Below are 10,926 nucleotides of genomic sequence, written 5' to 3' on the forward strand. Positions count from 1 at the left end.
TTTAATCAATAAATGAGGGGGGAAAGTAACTGGTTTTACTTATTTGAAAAAGTAACTTAGATATTTTCCTGTCTTAAAAAGTAATTTGTTACTTAACTTGTTACTTGGATAAAGTAATATTATTACGTAACTTGCGTTACTTGTAATGTGTTACCCCCAACACCGCCCACAGTATGCACTTGACTTCACATTTTATTTTTAAATGTGATTAATGACCTACAGTTTAAACATCTCGTTCTTGACCAGTGTTATTGCAAACTTAATATTTTTCTTAATTAAATGTCAGATTAAATATCAAATGATGTGACAAAACATACAAAATTCCTAAAACTTAATAAAAAAAAAATGAAAACTGAAAATTGTAACAATTAAAGCTTATTTAAAAGATGAATAAAAAGTACTTTATAAATAATACTAAACTAATGCTCTAAAACAAAGTTAATTAAAATGAATTTTGATGATGCAGAAGTATCTTTTGAATTCTTTAATATTTTAACTCTTGATACAAAATTTAAATTAAATGTAAATAAATACATTGATAAATTTTCTACACTTTCTGTAAAAAGATTCTAAATGATTTACGTAACTGTATCAAATATGATAGAACATCACAGAATTCATCAAATCCACTATTTTATTCATAGCCACTGTCTAAAATGGTTTACTGTAGATTTTTAAAGGGGTCATATGAAGTTGCTATAAAGAACATTATTTTGTGTATTTGCAATGTGTTTATGAGGTTTGAGGTTATTAAAACACATTATTTTCCACATACTGTACATTATTGGCCAGCTATCCAGTGCGTTGTGATTGGCCGAATACCTCAAGCGTGTGGTTTTATTGTGATGCCGCTTCCTGGCGCAACGACACAAAAACAATAAAACCCATTAAAAACGAGAGGGGACATAATAGTGATTATATTGTCTTTTTACGTGTGGCGTTGTGTCACACCATGTAAACATAACACCATGTCTGCATTTGTAATCATAGAAACAACAAGCACTACTCTACACTGCTCAAAACTTGCATTTGAATAGCCAGTAGCACACTCTTAAAATATGAAAATGTACTTACAGGCTGTGAGTCAGAAGCGCCAGACTGTCCTTGCAACGTTGGAATTGCCTCACTTTATAGCCTTAACCCTTTGTGTACAGTTGGCATTGAAGGCTACTCTCCCAGGTTCAGGAAACAGTCCTCCATAAAATCCGCAGCACCCACTTGAATATTTGTTGTACTGTTCCGGAACAGTGTTGTAAATATAACTCAACCACTGATTTCTAGTTGTGTCCTCATTTGGAAGTACTTTTGCTTTTGCAATGAAACACACAGCGTCTGCACAACATGGTTGTATTACAGAATAAAAGTTATGCATTTTATATTTGGGTGGTGTTATGCAAATCTTCCCACACCATGGCGTAGACATGTTGGCCAGTGTTTAAACTAGCCTTTTTAGGAAGGCATTGCTGAGTCTTAACTTTTTAAAATATCTCTTTGGGTTTGAGACTTTAAGCTTTGCAACTTTACAGATCTTATCTATGCACAAACAGCTGGTAACACTCCAAAGACAAAAGAAAACAAGAAACCGCATCATATGACCCTTTTAAAAAACTTTGAAAGAGGACATAAAGAATAACTTTGTATTGCATTGTAATTACCACCCAGAATGCTGTTAAAGTGCTTCTCATAATGTTATTTTATGTAGTTTACAGTATACTGGGCACTGTGTAATATGCAATACATTGCCTTTACCTCAATACAAAGAAATGCTCTGGGAAAATTCATGTTGAACTCTGCACATATGATAAATATTAGTGATTCTTTATAGCTCCGGATGTCAGGCACTTATGTGTGCATGTGTGTTTGTGTACACCACAGCTGGCGTGTGGAGGACTGGGGCGCGTGCAGCCGCAGCTGTGGATCCGGAGAGCAGATCAGACAGGTGCGCTGTGTCCAGAAAACAGGCCCGGATCAAGTCAACACGGTGACCGATGACCAGTGCACACAACCTCCACCGCCCCGCAGACAGACCTGCAACACACAAACCTGTCCGCCCGTCTGGAGCACTGGACCCTGGTCTCAGGTTAGTGCTCAGTCAGATAACTCAATGCACCAACATATGTCTACACAGGAACTACTTTTCTATGAAAATGACACACTGTAAAAAGTTTTCCCCAGTTTCAACTTAAAAACTTAAGTTTAGCAGCTGCCTTCAAATTTTAAGTTAAATCAACTTAAAACAATAAGTCATTTCAACTCACGACAGTAAAATGAGTTAAAATGACTTGTACTTTGAAGTTGATTTAACTTAAAATTTTAAGGCAGCTGATGAACTCAAGTTTTTAAGTTGAAACTGGTGAAAATTTTTTACAGTGCAGAAACACTTTAGATAGCAACATCCAACAGCATAAAAAATACAAAGTACACACAAATATGATGTGTCAAATAGTTAAAATGGAGATTTTCTTTAAAAAGAAATGGATTCCTTAAATAGCAACCAAAGACAGTAAACCCTTATAGGATGTTCCAGGTCAATTTGACCTGAACACATTTCTAAATTGTTGTTGAAAATACTGGTTAACCTGTTTTTCTTGAAATTTTGTGACTATTTCTTATTTGGTCATGAACATCCCTGCAAAATTTTGACAGCCTGTGGTGTTGTTGAATGTGCGTACAAAATTTTTATTACGATTGGGATTTTAGCAGATTTCATGGTTAAAGGCAGCTGCACAGACCCGAAAAATAAAAAAATAATAATAAAATGTATGTCATTTGTTGCATGAGTTTCTCAGGATATTCTCAGGATATTTACATTTTTGTGTATTTGAACCCTTTTCAACAATGACTGTATAATTTTAAGATCCATCTTTTCACACTGAGGACAACTGAGGGACTCATATGCAACTATTACAGAAGATTCAAACACTCACTGATGCTCCAGAAGGAAAAACCATGCATTAAGAAGCGGTGGTGTAAACTTTTAGGATTTGAAGATCAGGGTAAATTTAACTTATTTTGTCTTCTGGGAAACATCTAAGTATCTTCTGTAGCTTCTGAAGGGCAGTACTAAATAAAAAATAATAATTGTTATTGAGGCAAAATAAAATCACATATTCATTCTGTTCAAAAGTTTTCACCCCTGGCTCTTAATGCATGTTTTTTCCTTCTGGAGCATCAGTGAGTGTTTGAACCTTCTGTAATAGTTGCATATGAGTCCCTCAGTTGTCCTCAGTGTGAAGAGAAGGATCTCAGAATCATACAGTCATTGTTGCAAAGGGTTCAAATGCACAAAAATGCTGAAAAACCAAAGAATTTGTGGAAGCTGAAGAATCAAGTGTATGGAAACTTTTGAAGGGGGTGATTTTTATGAAATCAGCTATTATTTTCTCTTGTGGACTAAATGTAAATGTCTTTTATGTAAAATATATTTTTCAGGTCAGTACTAAATAAAAAATAACATGCAATTTGTATGATCCCTCTTATTTTGGTAAAATAATTAACATTTTGCAGATTCTGATATGTAAACTTTTGACCTCTCAAAAGTATTCTCATGTTTGCTTTTTTGTAATATGTGAGAAGTATTAATGTTAAAGTATTTCTGCTTATACTAAAAAAATCCAGTTTGACCCAGAACATAATGATCATAAAATAATTGTACCCAGAATTTTAGCTTAGTACAATGGTAAACTGGGCAATACACGTCGTACCTCATTTATAGATTCAGTTTAACTTCAAGCTGCAATTTTTACCTAATTTTACTACAGAAGACTGAGTTACCTCATAAGGGTCAACATGCTCACAAAATAAGCTGAGTGTGGCTCTTTGTGAATAGTGCATTTTTAAAAATTGCATTTGTGGCAGAAAATTTTGTATTGCATGATGCTGCATCCACCAACCAGCAGAACTACAGTTTTTAATTCTACGGTTAGCTTCACTGAAGATCATTGTCTGACATTATGTATGTTTCCCTCAGTGTTCTCGTAAATGTGGGAAGGGAGTGATGAAGAGAGCGGTGGCGTGTGTGAGCAGTGACTCTTATTCCCGCGTGCTGCCGGATGCTTCCTGTGCTGCTCTTCCCAAACCCAGCAGCCAAGACACCTGCATGATCAAACGCTGCCACAAACAGCGCAAGGCCCAGTGGTTCGTCTCCACCTGGCAACCGGTAAAGCCCTCTGCAGGACACTTGCACCGCATTGTGTACATTAGGGTGACGGGAGTGATACGAAAGCAAATATGTGACCCTGGACCACAAAACCAGTCTTAAGTCGCTGGGGTATATTTGTAGCAGTAGCCAAAAATACATTGTATGGGTCAAAATTATTGTTATTATATGTCAAAAATCAATAGGAAATTAAGTAAAGATCGTGTTCCATGAAGAATTTTTTTTAAATTCCTACTGTAAACCTATCAAAATGTAATTTTTAATTAGTAATATGCATTGCTAAGAACTTAATTTGGACAACTTTAAAGGTGTTTTTCTCAGTATTTTGATTTTTTGCACCCTTAGATTTCAGATTTTCAAATAGATGTATCTCGGCCAAATACTGTCCTATCCTAACAAACCATACATCAATAGAAAGCTTATTTATTGGGCTTTCACATGATGTATATATCTCACTTTTGTAAAATTTAACCTTATGACTGGTTTTGTGGTCCAGGGTCACATATTTGAAGTAGTAACCCCACAGGGGTTGTTCTTGTAATAAGTGCACTTAAAGGGTTAGTTAAGCTTTCTGTAATTAATTACTCACCCTCATGCTGCTCCAAAACCGTAAGACCTTTGTTTATCTTCAGAACACGAATGAAATTTTTTTTGATGAAATCCGAGAGCTTTCTGACCCCGCATAGACAGCGCGGGTCTTTTCACAGGCAAGGTCCAGAAAGGTACCAAGAACATTGACAAAATAGTGGCACTAGGGTGACACGGAGGAGAAGAATTGCTGAATAAAGTTATTTTAGAGGGTTTTTTGCTCCCTTTCTGGACCTTAAATGTGGCAGGACCCTTACCGTCTATGGAGGGTCAGAAAGTTCTCTGATTTTTTCAAAAGGATATTAATTATCCACAATAATTTGTGTTCTGAAGATGAACAAAGGTCTTATGGGTTTGGAACAGCATGAGGGTGACTAATTCATGGGAGAATTTTTGGGTGAACTATCCTTTTAAGCATGTGCTAAAGGACAGCTTTCTCCTTTCAGAGGCCTCTTATATTTGATATTTACATTTATGTGTTTAGATTTTAAAACAAGGCACAAAGTAGGCACTTTCCAGAATCTTCACCTTCTCTGTTTCTCTCAAAACCTGCACATGACAACTCTACAACTCTCACCTAATCTGGAGCATTTGCCAAAAATGAATCCTTTTCTTTCCTTACATTTCTGCTCTGCTGTGTCTGAAAGTGTCTGCTGAATGCATACATGTAAATGTTATTTGGCAGATGCTCTTATTTAAAGTGACTGAAGTTGCATTCAAGGTATACTTTTTTATTAATGTATGCCTTCCTGGAAATCAGACCCATGACCTTGAGCACATTTTATAATGCACAGCAGTTGTTTGAAATGCATTTATTTTATACTAAGTATAGTTCAATTCTATTAACATATTTACTGACATATCGCTTGAGACATACTGATATAAAAAAAAATGTAATTAAACTTTATTTGGAGTACTACTTGTGCACAATGCACATTTTTTTTTTTATTTAACCAACCCTACAATATGTTTTAATGTCACTATTGATGAGGATTGAATGATCTTAAAGTAATATCAGTCTTTAAATGCAAAAGTATACTTGCAGTAGTTCCACTTTAGCACAATCAAATATACTTAAGTATATCTTAACTTGGACTTCAGCACTACTTCTGCACAATTAAAGTGCATTAAGTACAAAAATTTGTTACAATTTAGCAGACTTTATACCAGTTTAGTGTACCAAAAGTACAATTGCAGGGCATTTTTTATTAAGTACATAATATGTAAATGTATTTGTAGCATACTTAGCATGAAATAAATTTATTTTAAATGCATTTTAGTATATTCAGAATCAGAATGAGCTTTATTGCCAAGTATGCTTGCACATACAAGGAATTTGTTTCAGTGTCATTAGCTTCCAGTACACAGAGACAACAACAACACACATACAATAAAAATAAGATGCGAATAACACGTAAATATAAATAGACAAAACAATTGTGAAATAAATTGAGAAATAAATATAGTATAGAAGTTGCAGGGATGTATTTGTCACGGTGTGCTGGGGGTGAGGAGCCATGGGAAAACACGAGGGAGCCCAGAGTACAAACAAATAAACTTATTTATTAAAACAAACAGAAATCCAGGGGAGACAAACACACACAACGTAACTACAAGACCGGACAATGAAAACTGTGGAACAAACAAGGGCTGTGGCATGTTAACAAGACAGGTGTAGACAATCAGGGATAACGAGGGGGAAGTCCAAATATGGGCATAATGGGGAACCAAAGCAAACTAACCAAAGGGGGAGACACAGGAATAAACCAAAACAATGGAGCCAAAGGGGGGAAAACACTGGGGAATCACAGAAACACATTCCATAACCCTGACAGTATTAGGGTGGAGGTGGTAGCAAATAAATATCAGATTATTGCACAATGGGAGGAACATTTTAACTGTTCATAAGGTGGATTGCCTGGGGGAAGAAACTGTTCTTGTGCCTGGTTGTCCTGATATTTGGGGCTCTGTAGCGCCGACCAGATATTGGATAGGAGATGGCTTGGATTTGATGAATTCAGAGTGATTTTCTGAGCTATTTATTTTTCACTAGGAGAGGGCATTAATGTTTTCTCTTTCTCTCTGCAGTGTTCAGTGTCATGTGGTAAGGGGCTTCAGCTGCGAGTCGTGAAGTGCGCAGAGAAGGACGTTGCTGGAAAATACAGAGAACTGTCAGCCAAAAAGTGTCAGCATGTGCCCAAACCCTCCATGGAGCTCCAGCGAACCTGCATCCTCTCAGACTGTCCCGTGGCCTCTCCTCCCAGAAGACCAGACTGGTACTCCTCACCGTGGTCTCAGGCAGGTCTTCTCTCATCTGACGTCAGGACCTCAGCAGAAAGTGCAGGAATCTTGATGTTGTGTTTTGTGTTGTCTGCAGTGTACGGTGTCGTGTGGAGGAGGCATCCAGGTGCGCTCCGTGCAGTGTCTTCTTCATGGACGTCCCTCTTCCGGCTGTGTCCTGCAGATGAAACCTGTGATGTCCCAGGCCTGTAACACTGCATTCTGTCCCCAACCAGACAAGAAAGGTGCGTCCTGAACTGTGATATGATTTCATCACAGAGTTATGTAACCAATATAATTTGAGAAGAGTTAATTTAGTATAGAGATACTATTATAGCTTCTTTTTTAAAATATGTGACCCTGGATAACAAAACCAGTCTTAAAGGAACCGTTTGTAAGACATTTATTTCAGTTAATCATAAAATGGCCCATGTCATGTTGTGTTTTGGTCTGAGGCTATAGGTGGTATAGGTCAAAATGATACATTTTTCTTTTATGCCAAAAATCATCAGGATATTAAGTAAAGATCATGTTCCATGAAGATATTTTGTAAATTTCCTTCTGTAAATATATCAAGACTTAATTTTTGATTAGTAATATGCATTGCAAAGAACTACATTTTTATAGATGTAATTAGATGTTTTATAGATGTTTTTGTAGATGTAATGACAATTTTAAAGGCAATTTTAAAATTACAATATTTTGATTTTTTTGCACCCTCAGATTCCAGATTTTTAAATATTGTCCTATCCTAACAAACCATACATCTATGGAAAGCTTCTTCAGCTTTCAGATGATTATATATAAACTAACTCTCAAACTATTGACTCTTACGACTGGTTTTGTGGTCCAGGGTCACATATTTTGAATGAGATTTCATTCAATTTTAGTTAAAGTTTTAGTTTTTTTTTTTGTTGTCTTTGACATTTTCTTTTTTTAATGACTATATGGTTTTTCATTTTTATTTGTAGCTATTTTAGTATAAGTTATTTTACTTTGAGTTATTTAGTACATCAAAATAACAGTTGAAATGGGTGCTATCAAAAATTTTAATAATTCTAATTCTAATTATTAATTGTGATTAAAATCATTATATTTTAATGCAATTAAACAGTTTAATTTTCTGAATTTTAATCAATATTGATAGAATTTCGGTCCAGTTTTAAATAACTAAATATTAAAAACCATTTTTACTTATTAAAATAAAGCTGTAAATAAAATATAAATGTTAGAAAAAAGACAAAAAAACATACTTCCTAAAATTACTAAAGCTGAAATAAAAATAATTCAAGCTAAATAATAATTAAAGCTAAATAGAAATCTAAAAATTACAAATGCATGAAATGGAAACGGAAAATATACAAATAAAAGCTCATTCAAAATATTAATAAATAATATATCATAATAATGATCTCTTTTAATGTATAGGAGATACGTAACCTTGGACCACAAAACCAGTCATAAGGGTAAATTGATATTTATATATAATAATAAATAACCTTTCCATTGATGTATGGTTTGTTAGGATATGGCAATATACTATTTGAAAATCAGGAATCTGAGGGTGCAAACAAATCAAAATATTGAGAAAATCACCTTTAAAGTTGTCCAAATAAAGTTCTTAGCAATGCATATTACTAATGAAAAAAATAAGTTTTGATATCTTCGTGGAACACGACCTTTACTTCTTTACTTATCCTAAAGATTTTTGGCATAAAAGAAAAATCAATCATTTTGACCCACATTGAATTTTTGGCTATTGCTACAAATATACTGTTAGTTTTGTCATCCAGGGTCACATATGTCTTATTTGTTGACAAATTGATTATATTAAATAGGGAACTCAAAAGAGTAAAACCTTTATGATGGGTGTACACTGTCTTTTCCTACTTGTAAAGGAATGATGAACAAAGAAAACAAAGCTTCTTTTTGTTTTTCTGTTTTGTAGATAACAAAATATCTACTTGATATCTTCTTTTTTGTTTGTGCTTTTCAAATTGGTATATACATTGGTATAATTGGTATATACATGGACCACGCTGTAATGGCTATTCTGTTTATTTTTGTTGTGTTTTAAAGTAAATGAATCATTATTAGGTTAAAAAAGACATGTGTAACATCCGTGTTTCTCTGTGCAGATGTGATCTGTAAGGATCATTTCAGCTGGTGTTATCTGGTGCCGCAGCACGGCGTTTGCAACCACAAGTTCTACGGGAAGCAATGCTGCAAGTCCTGCTCGCACATGAACCCGTGAGAATTTCTGCGCTAGACGTTTGACCGTGACCTTCTGAGCCTCGAAAGAGCAGAGCCGTGCCCACTCTAGTGCTGCGCTCAACACATACTGAACACAAAGACATTATTAAGGACTCGTTTGTGTGGGGAATGACACGGCTGATACTGTCAATGTGTCGCTCTCTGGAGGAAATGACGCCACCGATGAAGCCCTCTGGAGGCGATAGCATGTCAGTGACGATTTGAGGACTCCTTTCATTGTGTTTCACAGAGCTTCAAGCGGACGGGACTTGCTCTGCCTCTGGTTATAGACTAGACTGAATCCATGTGGCCAAATGCATGGACATGTGTTATGTTTTTCCATGAACGTGCCTCATAATCTCATGTGAATCACATAAACGGGCTTAATGCGTCTCATAGTGGCAGCAGGGAGAATTTGGCATCGTGTAGTAGAGCTACATTTATTTTTGGTGCTATAAGTTGATATTAATGGCAGCCGAGCAGCTGTTGCATAACAGGGGTTTTAAATTAACATAATGAATCAGCGCTTTTGTATGATTGATATTAATTCTCTTATTTATTAACAATACTGCAGTATACCAGAATGCATTTCTGCTGTGATATTGTGTTATACAGCTTTCCTGTTTAACGTTGCACGATTGGTTATTTTTGTATGTTTTAGCAGTGCTGTTACGTATTTGGGTTTCATTATGTTCAAGGAAAACAAAATGCCAATTAAACTAGATTAATGAACTGTAAAAAGTCAGCTCTCTTCGCGGGACGTTTTTAGCAACCGCTCGACTGCCAAGAGCTGTAAATCTGTCTCTGGTCTAATGGAGAGACTCTGCACATATGGGTTTTGAAGAGAGCCGCATCGCACAAATGACTTCCATCATTTACAGTATTTGCATTTGTTGTACAGCAGCAGTAGATGAATGTAACCGCTCGTCCACAGCGAGTGTTAATCTAAAGAGTGGACGCAGGATTTGTAATAAATGGCAGTGCTTATTAAACGTGGTGCGTGTCACATTGCCATCACATTACAGGCTGTGTTGTCTTTCTCTCTTGGCCGTAGGAAGCAGATATGCAGATTGCTCGTGATCCGGCTTCGCTAACGCTGAGTCAGAGCTTTTTCTTGTTCTTCATGCGCTATTGTTTCCAGATGGAGTCAGACGAGGCCGCTGGAGCGCAGTCAGGAATTAATATGACTTGTGAGCTTTTCACCGGCTTCTAACGCACAGCTCTGTGAAGACTTTAACAGAAAACACATACATCACTTCATGTTATTAATGTCTCAAGGCATTCTGTAAGGCTTAAACCGTGTTTTGCTAGAGTCTTTTGAAAGTTTAGATGAATGTTCAGGATATTCTTGAAGCAATTCTGTAAGTGAAGCTGGTGAAGCAGAAACAACTGCTGCTATCGCAAGCAATAAAACAGATGAAAACAATCCGATACTTATACTGAACGAATACACCATGGTCTTCATTGTTGCAGTGATGTTGTATTAATCAAGTTCAGCATCAGCTCTGTCTGCGGTAATGATGGAAAATCTTTATATAAAAAAAAAAAATAAAAAAAAATTATTCAATCTCATTGTTTACATTCTTAAAGAAAACTTCTGGAATAGTTCAGCCAAAACTGAAAATTTGCTGAAAATGTACTCAGGC

General features: G+C 35.7%; 1 protein-coding gene across 1 annotated transcript in view; it reads left to right on the forward strand.

Annotated features, from left to right (window-relative positions):
- Positions 1–10,725, forward strand: part of adamts16 (ADAM metallopeptidase with thrombospondin type 1 motif, 16) — a 90,135-nt gene extending 79,410 nt beyond the window's left edge. The window contains exons 19-23 of the mRNA XM_073846698.1: positions 1,876–2,080; positions 3,971–4,159; positions 6,836–7,045; positions 7,125–7,272; positions 9,166–10,725. Coding sequence (XP_073702799.1) covers positions 1,876–2,080; positions 3,971–4,159; positions 6,836–7,045; positions 7,125–7,272; positions 9,166–9,281 — 868 coding nt within the window. The 3' untranslated portion in view covers positions 9,282–10,725. The remainder of the gene's footprint in view (positions 1–1,875; positions 2,081–3,970; positions 4,160–6,835; positions 7,046–7,124; positions 7,273–9,165) is intronic.
- Positions 10,726–10,926: the final 201 nt, after the last annotated feature.

The sequence above is a fragment of the Garra rufa genome, chromosome 9, assembly GCF_049309525.1.
Source record: "Garra rufa chromosome 9, GarRuf1.0, whole genome shotgun sequence".
Classification (NCBI taxonomy): Eukaryota; Metazoa; Chordata; class Actinopteri; order Cypriniformes; family Cyprinidae; genus Garra; species Garra rufa.